The sequence below is a fragment of the Talpa occidentalis genome, unplaced genomic scaffold (genome assembly GCF_014898055.3).
Source record: "Talpa occidentalis isolate TD23 unplaced genomic scaffold, MPIMG_talOcc4v2.1 talOcc4.7, whole genome shotgun sequence".
Lineage (NCBI taxonomy): Eukaryota > Metazoa > Chordata > Mammalia > Eulipotyphla > Talpidae > Talpa > Talpa occidentalis.
The window spans coordinates 50,529,740-50,556,333 of record NW_023605083.1 but is presented as its reverse complement, the minus strand read 5'-3'; the positions used below and the strand labels follow the sequence as shown (position 1 = coordinate 50,556,333).

At 40.9% G+C, this 26,594-nt stretch overlaps 1 protein-coding gene across 6 annotated transcripts in view; it reads right to left on the bottom strand.

Annotated features, from left to right (window-relative positions):
• NTRK2 (neurotrophic receptor tyrosine kinase 2) overlaps positions 1–26,594 on the bottom strand; it is a 337,402-nt gene that overhangs the window by 219,712 nt on the left and 91,096 nt on the right. Inside the window, exon 12 of one of the 6 annotated variants that reach the window (XM_054689475.1) lies at positions 21,821–21,985. The exons of the other annotated variants lie outside the window; for them this stretch is intronic. Within the exon in view, the coding sequence (XP_054545450.1) occupies positions 21,837–21,985 (149 nt within the window). The 3' untranslated portion in view covers positions 21,821–21,836. Of the gene's footprint in view, positions 1–21,820; positions 21,986–26,594 lie in introns of those variants that run through there. 6 annotated transcript variants of the gene reach the window in all.

Below are 26,594 nucleotides of genomic sequence, written 5' to 3'. Positions count from 1 at the left end.
TCATTAATGGATTCCTTTTATGTTTTTATCCAACTCCCTTATCCCTGGCTCAAGTAAGGAATCTACATCCTCACATCTTGGTGGGAAACCATAAAACATTCTAGAAAAAGTCTTTTCTTGTACTGGCTGCTTAGAATAGTCACTATCAATTTATCCACTATCAATTCAATCACTGCTTTGGAAATACACACAATTTTTGTTTATTTTATGGGACTGATGGTTGACCTCCCTTAGAAATTTATTAAAGTAATTCCAAAGGAAAGACATTAGGTCCATTTGTAGCTAACAGTTTGCTTGTGTTCACTTTTCTAGCTAAATGTCTTGTCTAATAGGGTATGTGACTGGCATACAGACCACTTAGACTTATAGACTGAGTCTGCCTATGTACTGGAGAGAACGCATATCATAAATCCAAATGTATTAGCTGGAAGAAATAGAATGTCATTTCCACTTCATCTATTGCCACCCAGACATGTAAGTTATTCAGTTAACCAGCCCCCTAACAGGGCCTGGGAGGAGAGTCAGAGGTACTGTTATGGGTAAGAAAATAAGAAAGTTTAGGGTTAGGATGAGCTTGATTGATCATCTCTGTAGCCAGAGGACAGAAAAAGGCACAGGGGTAGCGGGGTGGGGGGGGGAGTGGGGGGAAGGGAAGAGATGGGAAAATCCTGTAGGGATGCGTGCAGAGGAAGGTGTGCAGAGCCAAGGATGACCTCCTGGATTTAAGTCTGCCACTGATTCCAAGCTGATCTCGACAAGTTCATGGGTAGCTCTGGACCTTGGTTTTCCTGAGGAAGCTATACAGGGCAGCCACTGACCCTTCTTTCCAGGTCTAACACCCAGAGTTTCTATGACCCAAACCTGTCTTTCTTAGCTATTTCTAGACCAAACTGGATTTTCAGTTGGTAGACATGTAGGTGGCTACCTTGGAAGGCCAGGCCAGGGGAGCATTCTGCTTCCTTACTCTGTAAGGCGGAAGCTTGGTACACAGCTCTGAGCTATAAGGACCTGGCACAGGCAAAATGAATTCAGTTCACCTCAGTGAGACTTCTGCCTATTTCCCAATAGTTCAGCAACTTTGCAACCTGTTCTGGTTGAAGCTGACCCCCCCCCCGACCCCCGCAGAGGACATTTCCTCAGACCACATATGAAGAAAGGCAGACAGAGCGAGACTCCCTGTGTCCTGGCTTTATGGCTTCTTCTCTCCCTTCCTGCTGCAGAATGGGAGGCAGGTGCCTCATGCCAAATCAGACCCTAACCTTTTCTCATCTGCCTGGATCCTAGTCTTCCACCTGCCATTCCTTTGAGAGACCCCCTCATAGTCACCACAGACCTTATAATTTCCCAAAGGCCTTTTCTTAAGCCTCTTTCAGCTGACAACACTGGTGAGCATACGTATTTTTTAATTTCACTATTTGCTTGATTTCTCTCACACACATTCAGGCCTCTATCCTCAATCTGTTTATTGTCTCCCGAACCCCTGCATGCTTTCGGCTGTCCCAGGCCTCTTTGTTCGTATTCTCTGGCAGCTCATCCACATTCCAGAGTTAGACCATAGCTTCAAATAGATGTCTCTGGCCTGTATTCCAATTCCCCAAGCATACTGATTCTGGAGAGGACTAGAATTGCACCCAACTCCTCATAGCTCACAAAGCTGAGGCTCCCCTCCTACATAATGTTCTATAGGAACAAGCCCATCCCAGGTCACCCCCATCTCCCTGCCCTGTCTGTCGTCTCCTTCGGTCAGTCTACCTGGAATTCCCTGGCATATCTCACCTCGTGCATCTTGTATCTCAGGCACACAGACACTGTTCCCATCCTGCCCTCATCCCACAGCCTCAAATGTCTGCCTAGAATTTCCCCTGCCACTTCCCTATCTGGGGGACTCTTACCTTCAATGGCCAAAGTCAAGTGCCTTCTTCTATACAAGCTTGCCCTGGGCCTCTGGGGCAAAAGAGAGACCCCCAGAACAGATACTGATGAAAAAGCAAATCTCGCTGCTCTCTACTACCAGCTGTTTAGCATACTTCTCAAGGAGGACCCTGCCTTCTCTATTATTATGCTGTCAGCTCATAGACTACACACTCCACCAGACATTTGAAAATGGCAGGCTGAATTAGTGTAACTTCACAGTATCTGCCAAATTTGTATTTTTATTAATTTTCTTTTATTCTCACTTTCCCAATTCTTTTTAGGATTTTAATTTTCTTTTCCTACTACAAATGAAATGACTAGTCTCTACAAAGTATTTATTTTTAAAGAGAAATACCAATTACAAAGAGAAATACCAATGATGATATAATAATAATAATGATTGTTGATGTTAGCTTTACTAAGTATGATAATAGTAGCTAAAACATGGTGTTAACCATATACCAAACTAAGGGTTTAACCAAGTATTCATTTGTTTACTCTTCCAAACAGATCTGTAAGTAGTATGTTTACCTCCTTTCAGAGTGAGGGAAATGAGAGACACAGAAAGGCTGACTAACGTGGCTAAAGTCACAAAGTTGGTAAGTGCTAGAACTTGGGCTCACACTTAACAAATCTGTCTCCACAGTTCACTAGGGAGCCAGAATGACCATCCCTCTTGCTCAGTAAGGCCCTCTTTATGGGTATTCTCTTATTTAGGCCTCACAGCAACTAAATAAGCAGGACAATTACTATCACCATTTTTCACAATTTGAAAACAGAAGCTTTGAGGAATTAATAAATTCACAAATGCCATATAGCTAACAAGGAGCATTCAATTGGAATTGAAAAGGTGGTGTTTTGCCTGGCGTCTCACATTTGAGAAGATGAGAAAAGTACATACAGAATTTATTAAGAGGTGTCACTGTTTATGCAGCAAGACTTCCCCAGTAGTTCCCTGAACTCCTAGTCAGAGATTTGGTCACACCAGCCCAGTTTTGCAGATGGGTAAAGAGCCAGTGATTAGCTCAACAGAGTGGCCATATCCTATGGGTCCAAACTTCCTGAGTTGGCCCCTTTCAGTTGTCTTTACACAGGAGATCGGTTCAGGCCTGGTCATTCTGAGCATGCATTGTCTTGAGTAGCATCATTTCATGCTTACAGAAATCTGACCAGTGTGAAAATAGGATGGTTTCTCCTCGGTTCAAGGACAATGAAATCCAATTAAAAGGATTAAAAGCAAAAGTCAGTATTAGATGTGTTTTTCAAGAAGCCCATGATTCTTTGGGGTATAGCTGCCACCGTCCCCCCCCCCGCTTGGTGAGTCCACAGGTCATTAAACAAATATGTTTGCACGATGGTCACAGACATGGGAGCTTCAGGCCTGTGCTCCAAACCTGTGTGATATAAAATCTTTCTCAAATACAAGCTTGTCTTCTACTGTCCATTTTTTAGTTTGGAAATGATCTTCTTCATGGTGTTTATAGGCTTAAATGATTTTAAAAATTAGCATATAAAGATAAACAGCATTTTCTATTTTGGAGAAAAACAGAAAAATTACCAGAAGTAGGGACAGATGGATCACAATAACATAAGAAAAAAAGAGTAAAACAATAACTAAAAGAAATAATACTCCTGAACATCACTAACAATTTGTAACTGGTATCCGCTCACATTTGGGTCCTGGCCTTGCCTCTCACCACCTCTACATACATGCCTAGGCAAGTTAGTTCACCTCTTTGTCCCACCTTTACCATCTCTATTTCTCATCTAACACCTGAAGTTGTTGAGGGTATTAAGTGAGATAATACAATAGGAACAATACAAATGTTCAATAAATGACAGTTGGTAATTTTAAGAAAGACATACATTTCACCAACTTGGTAAGTCCTGGAGGCTCTGGGAATGTGAGACTCTTAGAGAGATGGGGTTGGCAGATAACAATGTTAGAAACTGTAAGCTCACACTGAGATTCAGCATGTTCTGCTGTCCTTGGTTTTGTACAATGGCATATGCAACTTTTGAAATCCCAGGTCATGATTCTAAAAGATTTCTCAGTTCCTTTCAACCAAAGTTGCAATAAATTCTGGTGCACACTGCCAGGGTAGAGGTCCTGATAGCACATGCTTGTGTGTAAGTCACCAATTTGGCTGAGAATGAAAGAAAACTCAGTTCATCCTTTGTCTGAAATGATTAGCTGTCCCTGCTCTTGAAATTGAAAGAACAACTAGTCCAAAAGCAAATGCCTTCCAAGGACATATTTCTAATGTAATTTAAGTGATTAAGGAATGAATCAAAATCTCATAGGAAAAAGAAAGACACGATAGACAAATTTTTAAAAGCACATGTCATAAACACGGTGTAACTAGGGATTTCTCAAGCTGCAACTTTCTGTAGGCTAGTATCTTGGTGGTTTAATTCAAAGCCAATTTTTATATACAAGTATCTTGATCCCAGAGCAAAGCGATCTTTATCCTTGAAGCCCCACAGCAATACCTCTGCCCCTCTTCTGGAAAATTAGTTTTATGTTGGTCCTTGAGTTCCATAGAAGAAGGCTCTGGACTGCCAGGACTCCTCAGCACATCCTCGAATAATACTATTTCATTCATTACAGTATTGATGAGAAAGAAGATGACTCCCTGCCAGGACCACTACCTTTGTGGAGTTTGCACACCATCTCATGTCTGTGCAGGTTTTCTCCACGAACTCCAGTTTTCTCCCACATTCCAAAGATGTGCATATTAGGTTGATGGGAGTGCCTCAGTTACCCCCAAGGAGTGAGTATGAGGGTGCATGTAAGTGCACCCTGTGATGGAATGACATCCTGCCCAAGGTTAGATCTTATGCTATGTCCTGGCCATGCCTGACCCTCAGCTGGAATACGCATGTTGGAAAATGAATGAATGAATCCAAATGACTTTCACCTTAGAAATGCTTTGGGTCATTATTCAGTGGTAGGGTGATTTCTTTGTGACCAGAAATATGCCAGAGGAACATAACTCTTGTTTGTATCAATTAAACTATGGTAAAATTGGTTTTAATAGATGTCATTTCACTCAAATTTTCTGTATTCAAGAACTTATTGGGCCTCCCTGGTGGCGCAAAGGGTTAAGACACAACCTCTGAAGCTCTCTGTGGCCACTGCAGCACAAGTTTGATCCCCAACCAGGGAGCTACCCACATGACACAGCAGACCTCTCCTGACTCGCCCACTGCTCCCCCTTGGCAGTGTATTTCAGTCAATCTGCCTGTTCTGTTCCCCACTCTGTCTCTGGTGAATCCTCTCACCCCCCACACTTCTGGCCTGTACCCCAGTCCTTGTATGCATAAACAAATTAATCTTTAAAAAAAAAGAATTTATCAAGGACAAGAAGTGAGGAGTTACTATACTTATCTAGTCATGACCACACTCCTTTCTTCACATAGAATCATAGCAGGGCTTTCTCAACTACCTCATGAACCTGTGGATACACTCATCAGATTCAAAGCACACATCCTCATGTTTCCATGTACCAGCATGGATGGCACAGGTCACTGGACTTTGGCTGCCCATCAACTCCAGGAAATATTTGTTTCCACCTCTGGAACATGATTTTTTTTTTTTTAATTTACCATTCCTGTTGTTAAATGGGAGAAAGAAGTAGGCACAATCCTTAATAAAACTTCTGCAATGTGATTTGCATTCTTAGATCACTGCTAGCATCATCTGTTTATAGGTCTCAAGAGAAATACAATGAGAGGATAAAGAAGGAGCCTTCTCTTGTGAAATGCAGGAACTTGATTAAATAGGATTTATGACTCTCTGGTTCCTCTGTCTATTTCTCCAACCTCCTAGAGAAAATGGATTCTACTGTATAAATGGGTTTGCCAAAAACATTTCATAAATGTTCAATCCTCAAAGTAAATAAATTGTGAGAAGGGAAAAATACTCAGTAAGATATGAATAAACCCCCAACAGGCTTGTCTTTCCCAATTGACCTGAATTAAAATGTTAATAACTTAGATGAATGGTGTTCAAGTATTTTGATTGACACTGAATATTAGAGACTTTTGCCATTATTGTATGTGGACAGCAATTAGCTGACAAACATTAATTATTGAACACCCTTAGATGTCACTGATAGGAATGAAGTGTTTACTTAGCCTGGACCATGCATACGGACCCTCTGAAGAAATATTTGTTAAATGTGTAGTATATAAATGAACAAGTTTAAATAAGTTCACAGAAAATATATATCTGAATGAAGGGCCTCTCTCGTTCATATAAATACACACAGACTTCAGAGTAATTACCAAACTCTATACACTTGACATGCGTAATCTCATTCCACTCCCATGACACTGGTGAGAAGTAGAAAAGCCAGCTAAGAGAGGTGAGGATGCTGCCCAATGCCCACAGCGCCGGGATTTGAACCCAGACCTGTCTAACTAGGCTTGTACCTTTCCATTAGGCCATGATTCCTGTAATCCTGTGTCTTTGCCCACATTTTTGTAGTTATTTTAATATTACTAGTCTTGCTATTATTGAATGATTTAAACTCAGTCAAGCCTGTCTTTAGTCTCAACTTCAGTCATGCTCCCTAGACATCCCACCTACTCCCCTGACTGCACCCCAAGTGTTCTTTGTATGACATATGTGTCATTGGGAAGGACTGATCCTCTGGACCAATACTACCTATGGGGTATCTCAAAGACCACTTCAAGAGACTCCCTAACCCACTTTCCGTTTCTCCTCCCAACTCTTTACACCCATTCGCTGCTCTCGTTAAACTCTTTGCAAGGGTATACACCATACATGTTTCATCATAACTTCATGTCTTGGGACAGGAAATTCCTACCTGGAATCCTTCTCTCTTTTTTTCCTCTTTTTCACCCAACTCACACTCTGTGAACCTCAAAGCCCCTGACAATGCTTACCACTTAGGGCCAACTGCTTAGGCTTGATGGGATTTTCCTCTCCAGAAAGCCTTCAGCAACCTATAAATCTATTCTCTTAAACTATCTTTCAAACTACATTTAAAATAGTCACTGATTCTGTATTTCCCCACTGAAGTATATGCTCCTGGAGGAGGGATATCTAACCCAAAACTTAAAATAGATTCATGTTTGTAAATAAATGTAAATAGGAAGGGATAACAGTAAACATTTGACCTCTGGAGGTGAATCTGACTCAGAAAATAACAGAATTCTTCAGAGCCATGATGAGTAATGAGTGATCACATTGGGGAACAATATTTAAGATCCAAAATTATTTCAACAAAAATATATTGAGACAAAGACCATTGCTGAGAAGGGAAAGTTGATCTCTTCATGTGCAAAATATCCCATCAGAGACAGCTCAACAGTCCTAAATAAATATGTGAGAGAAGAATGCACATTCCATTTTTTAGTGGCCTCTCACATTGGAGATGGGAGGCAATGAGGAAGTTTTCATAGGGAAATGACAGCCATTGACTTCTTATCTGAGGACAAGTTCTTGTAGCTCTACTAGAAACTTCAGCAAGCCTCAATGGCTTCTTGGAAGCCAAGCCCCAACTTTCCTCCCATTTCAGAACGCAAGTCAATGAATGAGATAAGATTAGACATATAGCTTTATCAAAGGCACTGGTTTAAGAAAAAAATAATTTCTATGACAGTCAATTCTCACCCAACTGTTAACATATCTAGACATTCTTGCAGGTAAGCAGAAGAATCAGGTTGAGTGATTCTACTCCAAAGTGTAATCCCCTGCAAATGCTGAGGCAAAGACATGTCACTGCCTCAGAAAATGTGGTGCTTGGTGATATGACAAGTACAATGGTATTTATCATCCATATTCACAGTTTAATGGACATGAGCCATATCTGAAAAAGGAAAGAGTGATTCAGACCATTAAGTATGCAGAACATCTTTCAATATAAGATAGTCCTTGATGATTTTTTTCATATCCAATGTCTTCATCCAAGTGGCAAAAATGAAAAAGTAGACAAGCTACAGCTTTTCTGTTAGACCTGCATTCACAGCAAAAGTAGATACTATTGGACAGAGGGACACTCAACAGCATTACAAACAACCTCTTCTTTCTGCACTATTCTATCCCCCGTAGAGGGACAACAACTGTATACTTAACTCTTGCTTTCACTTTTCTGTACATTCATAAATGCATTATTGAGGACTTCTGATCGCTAGATGTCAAGTATGTTCCATATAGGAATTTCCAAAATGTAACTTTTTCTAAAAGTGTGGGTCCTAGCAAGCCTACATCCTTGCCATGGTGAGCATTCCCTGTTGAACTAAAAATAAATACTCTGGAAATTAACAAGACAAATGGCATAAAGTTGGCATTTGAGAAAAACTTAATCCTAATCTGTGCTCCTCCCACCCACCAACATTTTTTCAACACCATTTTATAATCCTTTAAGCAATTCTCTCTAAAAACCTATTTAGTTTTAAAACACTTTCCAAGGTATTATCTAAAAGTCCTTCATTAAAAGATCACTACAAATTGTCCTGCGATAAATGACTTTACTAGCCAAGAGATTCCCTAGTTAAAGTGAAAGGCTTTAAAGGAATTACTATAATAAGTGGTTAGTTCCTTATTGAAGCATTTGATCTCAGTCAGTATAAAAAAAGACATTTGCAACTTGATGTTATTTTCTGTTCACTGCTCTTAAATGAAGCAAATGCTTAAAAAAAAAAAAAAGCATTCTCTAAGCTATGTCAACTATATCCCTACATTAACCCATGATTATATTGTCATTACTAGCACCCTTTTATAAGGGCCCCTAAATCAGTGCAAATATTTGCTGCTATTTCCATGGGCGGGTGGGAGGGGACATTTGTCTGACCAGAAAATAAGCATTTTTCAACTAAGGCTAAATTCAAGGTACAAAAGAGAGTAGTTACACTGGAAAATTTGTATTTCAATCTGGGAATTCATACTTTCAATGAAAAGCAAAAAGAAAAGTAATTATTTTATAATTCTTGACTTAGATGCTTAGTATATATGAAATGAATATGGAAAAGTTATTCTTATATTCTAAAAAATAAGGTGTACCAGAGAAAATTATGAACTATTCAAAAGTGTTGGGCCTCCCCAGTGGCGCAGCGGAGTTGAGAGCAGCGTTGTGAAGCTGTCTGCAGTTCAATTCCCGGCCTCCTAGGGAGAGTCCCACATGGTGCAGCAGACTTCTCCTGTTGCGCCTGCTGCTCCCCTCAGCAGTGTATTTTGGTTGTCTGCCTGTTCTGCTCCCCACTCTGTCTCTGGTGAATCCTCTCACCCTCCCATGCCTCTGGCCTATACCCTAGCTCTTGTATAAAAATACATAAATCTTAAAAAAAAAAAATTAAAAAAAAAACCAAAAGTGTTAACAAGACATATATGTAAAGAGTACTCAGCTATAAAACCAGGATTAAAAGGCTATAATTAATTTTAGGATAATTTTGGTACTCTGTTATGATTCCTCCCCATCCTAAAAGTATTTTAAAACATACACACACAGAATCAAGGATCGTTCATTTTTTAAATGCCTGCCTCTCAAAGATGGGATCACCTCTTCTGACTGGACTAGACAACTGCCTTCTTTAGAAAAGTTGAGAAGAGAGGAAGAAAAGACAATGGGAAATACCAAGAATGCACATTTACCATTTTGCACTGTGAATAAATGAAACCAGTGTGAACCTATAATAAACACTGGCCAAAAAGGATTCAAATGCAGAATTGCTGAATCCCTATCAGAACTATCCTTGTTTTTGTTTACCAGTCAAGAACATGTGGCACAAAGTTCACCATATCCCTAAAATTACCACTAACCCATCCAAACCAGAAAATTTCTCATTTTTTCCTTACAAAAAAAATATCCAAGTATAATATTTTGTGTTTGCCTCTGTAACTACCTAATGCTCTAACCCTTAACTAGGAATCAAGAGATCAGCTGGGACTGTTGACCAATGTCACCTCCAACCCTGATGGCAGCTTTGCACATAACTATTTCTCTTTCATTTTGTATTATAGCATGGAAATACAATGGGAACCACAAACTCTTAAGGTAAAGTTTGCAACATAGAGTTGAGTCTTGGTAATAATCTGAGCTAAACTTCTTTCTCCTTCCATTTTACTGCTGGTGCACTTGCCTAACAGAAGCCAAACAAGTAACTTGTGGCAGAATACACAGGGGACTGAATGTTGGGGTTATTTCATTAGCTATTTTGTTTGTTTGTTCTTCAGCTTTTCAAGTCATTCAGTATCTAACAGAACTTCTCAACTCTGTGGTTGAAGCATAAAGCAGCCATACACAATCCATCCATGGGGCCATGTTCCAATAAAACTTTATTTATTTATTTATTTTGTTTGTTTGTTTATTTTAAAGATTTATTTATTTCTGCATACAATAACTGGGGTACAGGCCAGAGAAGCGGGGGATGAGAGGATTCACCAGAGACAGAGTGGGGAACAGAACAGGCAGACCGACAGAAATACACTGCTGAGGGGAGCAGCAGGCGAGCCAGGAGAGGTCTGCTGTGCCATGTGGGCTGCTCCCCGGTGGGCCGGGGATTGAACCTATGCTGCAGAGGCTGCAGACCATGTCACAGTGCAGTGCTCAACCTCCTGTGCCACCAGGGAGGCCCTCCAATAAAACTTTATTTGTAAAAACAAGCAATGGTTCAACTTTGACCTATAGGCCTTAGTTTGACTACTTCTTTTAGAGGCCATAGCACATTTTTTTTTTCTTCTCTGATTTAGGTAGGACTCTGATATATAACATAACTCAAGTGTTCCCCTAATGCACAAAAAATAAAGAGTTCCATCTATAATGACTCATTTTCTGCTCTCAAAGGCCAGTTGCTGGGATGCTCCTCTGATATGACTGTGGTATGGGTTGTTCCTATTGCACACAGTCAGAAGTATCTGCTTTCTCCTTGGCCCCTGGAGCCTTTGCCTCTTTCAGCAGTAGACAGAAATAAAGAAGGGGGCTTCTCCAGAGAGATAGTCGAGAGCATCATTAGGATTAGGCCTAACAGTTGAGAAAAGCCCTTCAAGCCTGCACATTTTCCTGTCTAACTAAAATCCTCACCTTTGTGCTCCCAGGAATTTCAGGCAAGAGTAAAATCACAGGCACCTGGTTGAGCCTTTAAACAAGCCTCCCCCTAGCCCCAGATGTGCTGTTCTCACACCAGGGGCACAAGGAAAGTGCAGGAGACAGGTGGCAGGGCAAAGCACACCCTTCTCAGAGAATCTCCTCTTACAGAGCAAGAAAACTCCTGAAGCTAATTTGTCTCAGTGTATCTAGAAAAAGATTTGGGACAAACATCACAAAGCCATTTTTTTTTCTTCAAACTCCCCACTTCTATTTTTGCTTTCACGAAAAAAAGGAAGATAGGAGTGAGGGGATAGGTGGAACTGACCTCTAAACCACAACAGAGGACTGGTCTTTTTAGCCTTAGCCTAAACAGCCAATCTACATGTCCCCTTGATTTGCTTGTTAAAGCATTCGCTTTACCTGGGAGAACAAGCCCCTTTGGAAGCAAGTGTATTACATAAATAAAAAATAATAAAGTCGAAATAGAATCTGAATCAATGTCACCACGCTTGTAGTGGAGCTGACGTAAAACTTTCAGAATGTGAATCTATGTTTGGTGAAGTGCTTTATTATTATCACTTGTTAATATTTTTACTCTTGTCCAAGTGCCCAGAGGCCTCAGCAAGAGGAGCATTTTATAAATCTGATAAATAAATAATTGAAGCCTCCAATCAATATCACCCAAGGGAGAAGGAAGGAGGCTCTCAGAGCTGCATTAGAGTCAAGGTTCCTCCTGGTAAATGCCAGCGGGAGAAGAGACACGCCTGTTACAGCCCGAGCCCAGGAAAGATTCGTGTTGCTGGGGCTGGTATAGTCATGCAAGCTTGCTTCTTCCACTTACCCTTAGAGGCTCAGAGGGGCAGGGGCAAGTTAGATCCCACAGCATGGGCACAGAGGCAAGATGGAAACATTACCTGGGCGCCCATGAAGCCAAATCCACCAATGAGAGCCAGCGGTTGACACAAGAGGGTGACTTGCTTGATGTGAGCTTTGTCAGAACTCCAGGGTCTGGCCTCACACTTAATTCACTGAGAAATGTTTCTATCAACACAGCACTAAAGCACTCCAGAGAGGAACTTCACAGAACTCTCCAAAATGAGCCCAAGAATTCCAGAATAATTCTCCTGAGCAGACACAAACCTCATTGGTACAAAGGGGGTTTATCATTCTCCTGTCCAACCCCAGATGCAGGTGTCTCGTTCCTAAATTGGTGATGTATTTGGCTTCTACAGATCAACCAATTACAAGGGATCATCACTGGCTGGCGCCTGGGTAGCCTCCCACTCTTCTAAGAATATCAGTGACAATCAGACTGCACCTACAAGCCTTTCCGTAGATGAAATATGCTGAGCTGGTGATTGGTTTATTTAAAGGAAGCAAATAGCCATGTTGTTTAAACCCACAATGTGAAGGAAGACCTTTTTAAAAATGAAATCATACTGTTGAAAAAACTTCAAAAAATCATTTAGGCGATCATCCTGCCTTAAGGTAGAATACATACATTATTGTAAAAGACCTTGAGAAAAGAAGATTCTACAAGCAAACCTGCATACTCAAATTACCTTCACTCTCAAAAAATTGCTAATTAGGACTGCTTTGCAACAGGTAACTGGAGTTGACTCATTCTGGTTTGTTAAGATTTTAGGAATTTTTTTTATTGGCTGACTTCCTATTGATAGCTCGATGTCAGCCACGGTGGGGATATTTACCCAATGGAAATTAGCAAACATTACAAATTAGGGCCTCAACCCCAATCACTGCTATGAACCACTAAATTTTATCCATAAATTACTGTCATATGCTTTGTAAAACTGCTTAGTTTATTCCAAATTTTTCCATTTTTTGAAAATAGAGAAAACCTTTGGGAATCAAAGGAGAAATTTCTTTTACAATTTTCTGGAAGATTTAGCCTCTACATAGACCCTCTACATAGAGCAAAAAGAAATCAACTGCTTTGCAAGAGCACCCATTTACAGACACCAAAACTACTGCATGACAAAGTTACCATTGACCTCAATTTACCTCTGCTACTCTTCCTAGTGCAAACTTCCAATGTTTTAAACATCTCTCAGAGTCCTTTCAGAACTCTCTGAAATATTTCATACCGCTCAAGGACAGGCTGAGTACATAAATGGTCCAACAGACACCAGGAAGAACCCCAAGTGACCCTACTATTTATTATGCACAAACTTGCCTTCTTAATATAACTTCGCCTTTGATGTGGGGAGATTAGCTGAATGCCCAGACTGGAAATTATTTACCTCTTAGAGTTCTTCTAACAGAAACAAACCTAGTACAACCTAGGGATTGGGAATGTGTTTTCCGCGGCTTCCAAAAAAATATTTATTAGCCATAAAACCTAGTAATTAAAGTAATCTAATATCTACTGTGGGCAGGTGATACTCCATGGATCTGTTGTATTTCTGTATTTCTTATAGAGAGGCCTGGTTACCTTTTGTTCTGGATGCCTTTTCTAAGGAAGCCTCTATAACAAACAGCCTACAAAGATAAAGATATCTACAGAACAAAGGAAAAGCACATTTACTTCCCACTTGAAAATATTCAGACTCCCTAAATTCAGGGTTCCTTTCTTACAACACCATCCAGGGTAGACACAAGTCTCCACCTGGACCCATCTGTATCACCCCCCCAGAGACTTGAGGTAAAGAGAAGTGACACCAATATGTTACTTACGCTGCTTCCCACAGAATGAATAAGAAAGGTCTTTATCTTTGACTTAGGAATCTCATGTCTTCTGCCACCATCTAGAAACCACAGCAGGCTGACTTGTGAGCTTACAAGTAGAGTACCATCTCACACCCTTCTCAGCTCTCAACACCCGTTACCTCTAAAACTTTTGAAAAATTATGTATGTCTACAGTTGATCTCTTCTATACTATCTATTTACCTACCTCTCTATCTAATAAGGACTAGTTGTGTGCCTAGGAGATGCTTTATAGCTCTTGTGGGCAATAATGGTAAGAAAGCCCACAATGAAATAACTGGGAGGAAACTGCAGGGCCATTGCACTCTCTTATAGGAGACTAGGGCAAACGAGCATGGACCATATGATGACCGACTTTAAAGCTTTTGGTGTGCTCTAGAAAAGGGCTTCTCAAAAAAAAAAAATTTTTTTTTTTAAGATTTATTTATTCATGGATACAAGAACCGGGGTACAGGCCAGATGCAGGGGAGGGTGAGAGGATTCACCAAGAGAGAGCAGGGAACAGAACAGGCAGACTGATGAAAGCACCGATGAGGGGAGCAGTGGGCAAGACAGGAGAGGTCTGCCGCGCCATGTGGGTATCTCCCTGTGTAGGGTAAAGAAAATGTCAGGCTTTTCTGCCCTCCCGCCATCAGGATAGATGATGGATCCTTGTCCTGAATGCATGCCTGATGGCGGGCACCTGGAATAGGGTGTGGGCATAGGTAGATGGGATTCACCTGGGCTAAGACTGGGCTTTTAAGGGTGGCGTCATGGGGACGCCAGCAGCAGCAGTAGAAGCAGCAGCAGAAGCCGAAGCAGAAGCCGAAAGAGAAGCTGAGAAGCAGCAGAATGAGCGCCAGAGAGCCCAGATAGAGTAAAGACTTGCTGGGGGCTGGGAGGCTGGCAGGCCTCCCCAGCCAGCACCCCTGCCTGCCATATGCCTGGTGAACCCCAATAAAAGACCTGCAAAAAACCACTGAGGACTCTGACTCCTTTACCCGGTCTGCATGGGATCAGAAAACCTGCACTGTGTCCTGTCCTGCCCCTACACCCTGGATGGTCGGGATTGAACCCGTGTTGCAGAAGCTACAGACAGCTTCACAGCACTGCGCTCAACCACCTGCACCACTGGGGAGGCCGGGACTTCTCAAATTTTGACGCTCATGTCAATCACCTGGTAGCCTCATGAAGGCACAAATTGGATTTAATGGGTCTGGTCTAATAGATTGCATTTTTAACACATTCCCAAATGATGCTGACGATGCTGGTCTAAAGACCACACTTTGATAGAAAAAGTTCAACATTAACTAAATATAAATTTTATACACACAAAATTTCTTATTTGTATACACTTTTTTTTTTTTTAACAAAAATAGCTACAGCAACTGAAGAAATCAGAGAATTGCTATGTTGGTTTAGCAAGATGAAAAAATGGACAGCCTGAGTGCTTGGATGTTTATATGTGGAAAATATCAAAATTCATTGTGAATTACCCTCCATTCTAAGTTCAAAGAACCAGGAATAAAGGGCATGTGCAAAGGAAGACCTTCTTAGACTAGGCCCAGTTTGTAGACTATGGCAAGCACAGATTAAAGAGAATAATTACAATGTGATAGTTTATGTTACTGATAATTATATCTCTGGTTCAGCTGATGTTGTTGGGCTAAGCAGAGCAGGGAAAGCGAAAATAAGATGTGAGCATCAGAATGACTCTGGAAAAGGAAGTGCGCTGTAAGGGAAGCACAAGATGCACAGTGTTGAGTTGGGGCCTGAGTTGGGGGCTGCAGGCGGCCCGAGGGCAGCAGGATGGGTCCGCCTCTCTGAGAAGAGAGAGGCAGGTAACACTCACATCTTGACTCCAGGTCTCCATCATCTGTGAGGCAGCCTCCTGGCCTCATGAACCCTTAAGACTGTCATCAGTCCAAAGAAATCAATCTTTCTCTCTCATCTTAGTCACTAGGGATCAAGCTTGTGTGCCAATGTGAAAAGTACAGGAGAGAGGGCCCAGAAATAAATCAAAGACAGAAAATATGTTTTAGAAATTTGGGGGAAATAATTAGTAGTGCTTTGACTATATTCCATTGTCTCCTTTCTTTTTTCTTCTTCTTCCTCTGTCTCTCTTTATTATCTTTCTAGCAAAAAAAAAAGACAACAAGGAGGTAGCTAAAGCAGGTGTGTTTCAGTACTGCCCACACCAGCTTCGCATGAGTTTAGTGACCTACTTTTGAAAGAAGATTTCTGTAGTCACATACACTTCAGAAATCTTGGAATACAGAGTTCAGAGTTTCGTTTACTGAGAATGAACAAGGCAGGAATGAGGGGAGAAGAGAGAGAGACACCCTAGTCCTGAGTGAGACCGGCCTGACCTGCCAGACGAACGTGGACTTCCACAAGTGAAATCCCCTCCCTGAGTCTCAGTGTCCTCATGGAAAAATAAAGATAGCAAGGCCTCTCTCAAAGAGCAGTGCTGAGGAATTAAGAGATTATATATGAACACATTTGGCACAGGACCTAACAGAGTGGGAAGTCTAAGAAAAATGGTGTTGGTATTCTTTTTGGAGTTAAGAGGGGGAAATGGGTGCTATTCTAAATCTATTCACTGATTCTTACATTGAAAACATGATATTATAGGGGCCTCCCTGGTGGCACAAGGGGTTAAGATGCAACCTATGAAGCTGTCCACAACCACTGCAGCACGAGTTCCATCCCCAGCCAGGGCGCTACACACATGGCGCAGCAGACCTCTCCTGGCTCGCCCACTGCTCCCCTCAGCAGTGTATTTCGGTCAGTCTGACTGTTCTGTTTCCCACTATGTCTCTGGTGAATCCTTTCACCCCACCACACTTCTAGCCTACACCCCAGTTCTTGTATCCATAAATAAATAAATCTTTAAAAAAATCATAATCTTTCTGAAGTCACCCCAGAAAATGGGAGATGCACAGGGCAGAGAATTTCATTCCTAAAACTGACTTCAGATATGAAGCTTGAGAGAGAGAGAGAGAGAGAGAGAGAGAGAGAGAGAGAGAGAGAGAGAGAGAATGATCTATAGAGTCCAAGAAATTCTAGTCAGCAATGGAAAAACAACATTTGAAATTTTTCCTTAAGACAGGACTCCCCTCACCAACTCCACCCTTGCTATATTCTTCCCACCCTTTATTTATTATTAATTAATCTATTGTCTGCCTCCTTAATCACAAATGAATGCTCCATCAGCAGGAATTCTATTTGTCCTCAGGGTGGCCCTGAGCAGGCTCCTAGTAAGTATCTGTCAAAGGAATTAAGGGATTTCCCATTAGTTATTTAAAAAGCATGACCACTCAAGGATTTATAGTCCATTAAAACAATATGAAGACTGTGAAACGAGAATTTTTTAAAAATTAGTAATGTTGTTACAATTCAAATGACAACTTTATTAATCACTTCCAACTTTAAGAGCAAACCAAGGAAGAAAATAAAAGAGTTTGGCAGGAGCAAGACCATCAACATAAATATAATTAGTGTCCACATTTAAATATTCTAACCCTGCTTCTCAACAACTTCTTCCTTACCTAAATTCTGTGGTTCCTCCATGTCCTTAGGACCAATTCCAAGCTCCATAGTATGGCAGGGAGGCTTTTGCATTCTGGCCTTTACTCATCTCACCACATCCCTTCCTGCCACTGCCCTCTTCTAAGTATCTTCAACGCCTGCAACACCCAATCTTCCCCAACATGAACCTCTAGGCCTTCGCAGGGACTTCCTTCTCTGCCTCATCCATATCATGAACTCCTATTCAGCCCACAACCCACCTGGGTGTAGTCCATGATTTCCCTAGACATAACATGTCAGTCTACCCCGTGTGGGGGGATAATTTAGATAATCTAGATAATTTAGATTATCTAGCACCATATCATCCACTTGGATGTCATCCTCCTCGAGGCTACACATAGTTTGAAGACCAGCAGTGATGGAAATATATTGATTCCCCATGCCTGGATCATTGTACACCCTCAGTAAGATGTTCATCAGAAGAACAAATAAATGGATGCATGTCCACTCTTACAAACTTTCTATTCTCCTATCACTCTCAGCTAATGGCCTTATAACCAATGACTGAGGCCACCAGGAAAGTTGTGAAGTAAAAGTTATGGACATTTAAGGAACACTTAGTATCTGCAAGGCACTATCTTATTTGTCTTGATGTTAACAGCCCTTTCTGAAGCTAGGGCTGGTGTGCCCTTTTCACGTGGGAGGGAGGGAGGGTCACAAAGAATGAACATAGCTGAGCTTAGAATAAAAGTTGAGTCCACACTCTTTGCACTACCCACTCTGCACTAGGGTAAATGCATGTTTTATTTCATTGTTCACTATTTCAGGGTATTTTCATCCCAAGTCTCTCCCATTACAGTTCTCACCTCTTAGATATGTCCCCCAGGGGCCTTTGGTTGTCATCTGATTACCAAACTTCTTCCAGCCTATTAGAAAAAGATCCTACATTCTTATTGTTCCAGGTACTCTTGCCCAAGCACCTGACTGTTTCCACTGCTGTCCAGTTGTTCAGTGTTCCTTCTACCCAAGTCACCGAACAATTTTTAAACAATTTAAAAGAATATATTGTTTACACCAAAAAAAAAAAAACCCAAAAAGCATGAATCCTCCCTTATCCTTATAGTTCAGTTCAGTTCCAAAGCATTTATTGAGGATTAGCTCTGCCTGACACCATAGCAAATAATGGGGACATAGAAATAATAAAACAGAATCATTCAACTTGAAATTTTAAGGTTAACAGGAAGATTAATAGGTAAGCATATTCTTTCAATATGGTGGACTAATAAGCATTTTTCTGGATGTTTACTCACAATAATACAAATCAAGTAACAAGAAACTTGTCCATCCTGAGGGTTTCAGATAAGGATTTCTGGAGGAGGATGTGTCTGAGCCTCATCTTCAAAAGATAAGGAAGAAATAACCAGACAAAGGGATGGAGGAAGAACACTCCAGAGAGAGAAGAGCTATGATGAGTCGTAAGTGCTAAGACCTCTTTACAGAAACTTTAAAGGTCTCCAGTATGGCTTTCATGTATTCTTTCTGAAATTTTCACATGCATATGGTTGGTGTTAGCAATGAATAATTCAAACAGACCCAACACAGATGCTAGCTGCGAGCCCACTTAGATGACCATATCATTTTTGCCACTATCCCTTCATTTTTTTTTCTTTAAGGATCTCTCTGTGGAACAAACTGATAACCCCTGTTATGATGCGGTGCTCCACTTAGGATCTGAAAACATTTTCTAAAGTGTCTGGGCAAACACAGCTATGGGTCTGAGCATGACTACCAGAGGGAGAGAGCCAAGGGCAGGGCCTCTATCCTCACTCCTGAAGCACATCTCAAAAGCCCTGTCCTGTTCTCCCCTTCTCTGTAAACTTGTGCTTTTGTCAACACCTAGATTCTCTCATATTGTCTTGATGTTAACAGCCCTTTCTGAAGCTGGGGCTGGTGTGCCATCCAAGAGGCTCTCTGTATACAACAAATTGATATGTCTTGACTCATTGCTGTTAAAAATAATTTTCAATCACTTTCATCCTAGGAAATGAAGTTTGGTGTTTGGTAATGCATCTTGTTATCACTTAATAAAGAGTCTCCACTTTTATTAAAGTTATGAACTTTGATATTGGAGTGTCTCTTTGATAACACATAGAAATATACATTTCAATACCCCAAAAAGGTGAAAGCATCAACAAGACAGTTGTTGAAAGAACTAAAGTATTAATACCAGAAAAATCTGGATAAAAATTGTCATTCTGCTAATTGCAAGCTCTGGGACTTGGGTGCATTAATAAATGTCTCTGGATTACAATTAACTCATCCTAAAAATGAAAAATTATTATGAAAATAACAGAATGTGTCAAGGATATGGCACTAGTGAACCCTAATAAATTAGTAACTATAATCTGTACCTCACTTAATTTTTGCATTAAAATTGAAGATCATCTACTTACACATATGTAGCTCAAGTTAGCAAACAAGAAATAAAGTTTTAAACATATTGATAAAAAACATCAAGTAATATTTCACTTATTGTATCTCCTACAGAAAATATTAATTGTCTTAGGTCAGTTGCTCAGAAGTAGGCCCAGATAGCAGTGTTCATGGCAAATGATTTCTTTTTTTTTGATTTTTATATTTCTTTTTATTTAGTAAATAACAATATTATAAATCAATAAAATTGTGGAACATTAATATGAGAACAACTATTTTTTTTTCATTTTTTGCACAATGTATGCATTTTCATTTTGGTTATATTCCCCATACAATTGCACCCCCCCTTATTTTGACACTAATTCTTCCTCTCCCCAGCCCTCCGCAGTGTGTCTCTGGTTCATAGTTGCTTGTTGATTTTGATTTTTACTTTGTATTAATTAGTCTTTTTCCTGGTCCCTTATTTAGGTTTTCTAAATTCCTGTTATGAGTGAGAATATCTGGTATTTTTCTTTTTCTAGGTTTGTTCAATAAATGGTGCTGGGAAAACTGGGTCGCTACATGCAAAAGAATGAAGCTTGACTACTACCTAACACCATGCACAAAAACCAACTCAAAATGGATTAAAGAACGAGACATAAGACCTGAAACCATAAAATATATAGAAGGAAATATAGGCGAAACACTACATGACATGCACCTCAAAGACATCTTTACAGGGCCTCCCCGGTGGCGCAGCAGTTGAGCGCTGGGTTGCGAAGCTGCCCGCAGCCTCTGCGGCGCCGGTTCGATCCCCGGCTGCTCCCCGGCCACCGGAGGAGGGTCCCACATGGCGCACAGACCTCTCCTGCGGCCCGCTGCTCCCCTCAGCAGTGTACTTCGGTCCTTCTGCCTGCTCTGCTCCCCGCTCTGGCTCTGGTGAATTCTCTCGCCCTCCCGCGCTTCTGACTGTACCCAGTGCATGTATAAACAAAAACCAAACAAACAAATAAATAAATAAATAAACATGCCTCTATAAAAAAAAAAAAATTAAAAAAAAAAAGACATCTTTACAGACACATCTCCCAAAGCAGTGATAGTGAAGGCCAAGATAAACAGCTGGGGCTACATCAAATTGAAGAGCTTCTGCACAGCAAAAGAGACAATAACCAAAATAAAGAGAAACCCCACCGACTGGGAGAAAATTTTTGCACACAACACTAATGATAAAGGACTGATCACAATGATTTCTTAAAGAAGGACTCCCAGGAGAAGAGGAAGCAGGAAAGAGAAGAAGCCAAGCAAGGCTTTGGTTTTAGGCTGAGTCTCAGACTCAGCCTGACCCTGCAGGGAGGAGTGTAAATGATGCCAAGCATCCTATAGAGAACTTGCAAATTATCCAAGGAGTAAGCCCAGCCTGAAGGCTTTTCTGCTACCTCAAAACTTAGTCAAGGGCAAAGGAGGGGTTGAGGGAAGGGGATGAGGGCACTTAACGCCAAGTCACTTCCAGATGTGTGTGCATATGTGTGCATGTACATATGTGTGTGTGCAGGCACATGTGTTAGGGATGTAGGAGGAACTCTGCTTGCTCAAAGATAGCTCTCTGAAGAATGTTTCAGATGCTAACCCTTAGGAATAAATGTATGCCGAAGCCAGGGAAAGCACACCGGATCGGTTATCCTTAACTTTGTGGGTTGCTGGGCAGGACATGGACATCTACAACATTAATCAAGAGAAGTTCGTGAAAACATACCTGTGTCAACTCTGCCTTCTGGTTGCTGGCATTGGTTCACCACCAAATGATCTACATTTAACTATATAAATCTTATATATTCATGTTTCTTTAGCAATTTTCAAAGAGGTACATTTACAATATGTATTTGCTAGAACCATAAAACTCAATTTTGAAGGTTCGCTGTCAGGTAACAAAAAATGAATTCTTCGACCTATTACAGATGTGACTCTTTGCTGTGGAAAGTCCCATCTCTCGCTAATAGAGGGTGCAGACCCTGTCCAGAGAAAGGAAAGGACAAAGGACATGGACAGCAAATACCAAGAGAAAAACTGGCAGCAGCAGCCACTCCTTGGCTCTTCCACATAAGCACATTCAATTAATCATCTACATTGCTCTGAGATTCTGGAATGTTATTTAAGTTGAATTGTGTAATCTTTGCATCTGGCTAACACAGATCTATAGCACAGAGATTCAAGATTCTGTGTTATTCAAATAAATCATCATAATTTAAAAATATATTGCTCTTACCTCTGTTCTTATCTTTGGAGGAATATGCTAACTTTAAGACTTCAGGTAACAGGCACTCGATGGAGACTGCCATGGACGGAGAGGTAGACTGGGTCACCAGGTCACCTGAGCATTAGCTAATATATTATTATAAATGGCTACAGAAACACACACTATCCAAATACTTTTTAAATAACACATGCAATAAATTTGTTTGGATCATAAATGGTTCCATACACTCACTTTCTAAAATGTTTCAATCATGTTTATAATTCAGTAATTTAAAATTTAAGGCAATTATGTCAGCACATCTGGAAGACTAGAACTGGAACAGGCAAGTATGCCTGAAATGCTATAAAAAACACACATTTAAACAAAAATTACAAAAAATTCCTCTAAGACCCCAGTAGAAAGATGACACAGATGATTAATGGGCACCTCAAGTTTTTGCATCTAAATATAAATTCTCATTATAAATAAATTATAGATAGATAGATAGATAGATAGATAGATAGATAGATAGATAGATAGATAGACAGACAAACAGACATAATTGCCACAATGGCTGCCACTAGGGGAGAGGAGCTTTTATTATTTCGGGGAGGAACTGTCAGAATGCCTCAGAAGCTCAGGAAAATATGGATGGACCTGGGGAGGGTTCACAAAGGGAGAGGATTCAGTTTAAGAATGACAGAGTTTTGTGGCTGCCTCCAGGAGGCTGCCTCAGCCCACCCAGGCTTCTCTGAGCCTCCTGGGAAGGCAACGGATGGGGCACCTGCTGGCCAAGGCTGTGTAGAGCTCCAGTGCAGCCTACTTTGGGATCCTCTTGGCCCTCTACCTTAAACAATAAAGCACTAGCCAGGGCCCTGGCTTGGAGGCAGGAAACCACATCATCTCAAGCATTCCTTGGACCCAAGGCATGGACATCTGGGACAAGAAGGGGTCCCTGAAGACACCCACTTCATCTCACCATTCTGTGGCACCTCCACTTCTGGTGCCTGTTCAACCTCTCCCTACAGTATTATTGTGGAGGGAGAAGAGCAGTCTCTTTGCTCAGGAGCTCTGTAACAACCTGAGTTAGCACAAAGCCCCCTAGGGCTGGCAGGGGCTCTCCCAGAGAGCCAGCACCTCCATCCAGAGCCTTCTGAACAGTCCAACAGTGCCCTATTGTTGGTGGATCATGAATGTTCCCCATGTGCGAACACTGATGCCAGTGAGTACATGTTCAGGCCCAATGGTAGTCATGAAAGGCTTTGAGGACAACATGAGCACCATGATCTCCTTCTCTGGTTTCACTGTGAACACCAAGAAGAAATCCCTAACCTCTGACCAGAACCTGAGTTTCAGCCCCAGAGGGGCTCCAATTCCCCTCCACGCCACCCTGCTTCCTTAGGCAGGACACTGAGAGCTGGACCTGACTGCGGTACGCCTGTTCCTCATGGAACGCCTCATCCTGCTTGGCTCATTGAGGAAAACTCCCCATGAGGTCTGAGACAGATTTGCCAAACTTAATTGAGCAACAGTGAACTGCTCTGCTGGGCTTATTTTAAAACTGAAGATGACACTCCTGAGATGATGACCCACACCTGCCAGGGGCAACATGTTCAGGGCCAGTGCTCGGTGCTGAGGCTTTGGGAATGTCGGTGGACTGACACCAGGTTAAATAAGATCAAGCAACAGCACGGCCAGAATACACGTCTAAACGCTTCACTGGTAAGTCCAGCCACATACAAACTCCAAGGCAGTTTAACTCATCTTAATCTTTCTGAGAACGTGACTGACTGAATTCTGCCCCATGACAAAGTGGGAGCACAAAGGGCAGACTAATCGGAAGCTAGATAACTGTCTAAGTGATAACGACCGTTCTGTCTTTTTTGAGATAGATATCATCGTGAATTTGCTATTTGATGGTCAATTGCACAGAAGGCTGCTGGTCTCCAAGGGACATCCCTTAGAGATGTATCACCCTGTTGTCACCAAAAGGATGATATCCAGGAATGAACTCCTGCCTTCACATCATGGTTTCAATAAATTGGAACCGACTTTGTTAAAAAAAAAAAAAAAAAAAAGACCACATGTCTTCCACAAATAAAATTTGTAACCATCACTGTCATTAAAAAATATCTGCAATGAATTATCATTTTCAAGGTGAAACATTTGCTGAAGTCAGTGCTAAAATGATAAGACGAAGCTCTTCAGACTTGGTGTCTCCCACTCTTGGCATCATGAATTCTAAGAATTCAGAGGATGATTATAATCCTCTGCATTTCCATGCATTGTTTGTAATTCAAAACTTTTGATAATATTCTGATATGTAGAATAAGATGCTGAACAGAGGGAAAACTGAGACATCAAAGAAATTTAAGACTATCCAAGAATCCTTGCCAATGAATGGGATTATCCAAAATGGGGATCATTGTTTTCTCTTTTAGATTTTCATTATGCAGGTCTGTACATGGCAGATGTCTTTTCAAATGTGCTTTTTGCTGGTGATCTCTGTTAACATCTTGAATTTGCTAATCCATAAACATATTAGGTGGAGGGTGAGAACATAAGAAAAGTACATTACTGAGCATTTCATAAAGAGGAAGATACACGTGAATATAATGAAGATTTCAGAAGAACTTAATTCTTAAATCTTTTTTTAAAGATTTTTTTAAAGATTTATTTATTTATTTATACAAGCACTGGGTACAGCCAGAAGCATGGGAAGGTGAGAGAATTCACCAGAGCAGGAGCGGAGAGCAGAACAGGCAGAGAGATGAAGTACACTGCTGAGGGGAGAAGCAGGCGTGGCAGGAGAGGTCTGCACGCCATGTGGGACCCTCGCCGGGCAGCTGGGGATCAAACAGGTGCTGCAGAGGCTGCGGGCAGTTTTGCAACCCAGCGCTCAACCACTGCGCCACCAGGGAGGCTCTAATTCTTAAATCTTATGGGGAAAGGATGTAAAGGATTCTGCTCCATGTCATGCAGGGACAGAGAAGAGAGACAAGTGACTTGGGGCAAGATGGGGAAAGATGAGAGAAGTTCCCCAAAGGTGTCAGTCAACCAAATACTTCATGAAACACAGAGAGAATAAGAAGGGAGTGAATCAAAAAGATTTTTTTAAAAAAAAATGCATTTAAGTATATCTGGAAATGTGGCCATAGAAAAATTAGTTCCCCTACCTTCACCCCATGGTGATTCAAGAAAAAAGACTAAAATAGATGTTTTGGCATAGCTTCCAAAACTTCCAACTTGACCTTAAGTTCTAGTTTTGTCTTTCAAGCCAAAAGAAACATCTTGCAAATAACATGGGTTCTACTTAATGTTTAATCATCACAATGAGGAAAAACAGAATTCCCAAAATGTCTTTTTCACTCTGAAAATGCGTGATTTGAGTTTTTTGAAATAGTGGTTTCTTTTCCCAATGGCAACTGAAATCTCAAGCAGAGAGGATTCACTCAATTAAACCAGTCATGGAATTAACTAGGGTGTGATGACCCAGCCTTGGAATGAGCTGAGTTGCATAAGAGGAATTAGAGTAAAGGTGAGAAAGATAATAAGAAAACTCAAGCCACAAGTTAAAGCCTGGGTCCTACCCCTTATTTCTCTGTTTATGGTCATTTAACAATGAATAACCACAGCATTTGGTGAGCAGATGATCTCAGGGGATGCAGACCATTTAAAAAATTGCAGGCTATCATTTGAAGGTGAGTGTTGACTGTGTGTGCATGTGTGTGTACACGAACATTGGAGATTGGCAAAGGGTAAGGATCGGCGCTCATAGTCCGGAAACACCAAAAATCGTGAAACCGAAGTGAAAGTTTACCCATACTCATGTATCATGAACATTTCCCCCAATCCTGCCACCCTCCAGAGATAGTTTCCCCCCATTAGTCTGTTATCAGAAACTAGCTTAATACATCCATACATTAGTGCTACTGATATTTAAGGTTTTTATATACATTTTCATAACATGCCTTTTCTGAGAGACTTCTGCACGAGTATCTCTCACTCAGAGAAAATCTGTAAGGTTGCCTTTCTGCCACCAGCTGCCTTTCTGCCACCTCTCTGATCTCACCTACTGCTGTCCCCATACTACCCTTCAATCCATTCCAGTCACACTGGCCTCTGCTGTCCGTCAGCAGACAGGGCTCACTCTAGCCTCTGTGCCTTTGCATGTGCTATTCCCTCTGCCTGGAATGCTCTTCCATCACATGTCAGTGTACTCACTCCCTCACTGTCTTAGACTCTTGGCTTAAATGTTATCTTATCAGACAAGCCTGTCTTAATTATTTAAAAATAAAACTCTCCCTATCCCACTCTTACCTTGCTTCGTTTATTCATAGTATTTGTCATCACTTGCATTTAAATCTATATTTCTTTCTGTTTTTTTTTTTCTTATTTCCACATAGAATTTAATTTCCATGAGGCAGACACTGTTCTGCTCAGTATTCAATTTTCAATTAGTAATTTTTTTTAAGACTTTACATGCCTTTTTAATTTTCAACAGTCACAAACTGGAAATACCCAAATGTCCACTAACAAGTGAAGAAGAAAACTGACACCGGTGTATCCAAAGATAAGAATAACTCAGCAAAAAAAAAAAAAAAATAATGCACTATTCATATAATATCGTTGATGAATCTCTAAGTAATGATATACATATATATAAAGGAAACCAGGAAAAAAAGTAAACATTAGAATTCCAATCATATAAATTCTAGAAACTGTAAAACTATGTCTTATAAGA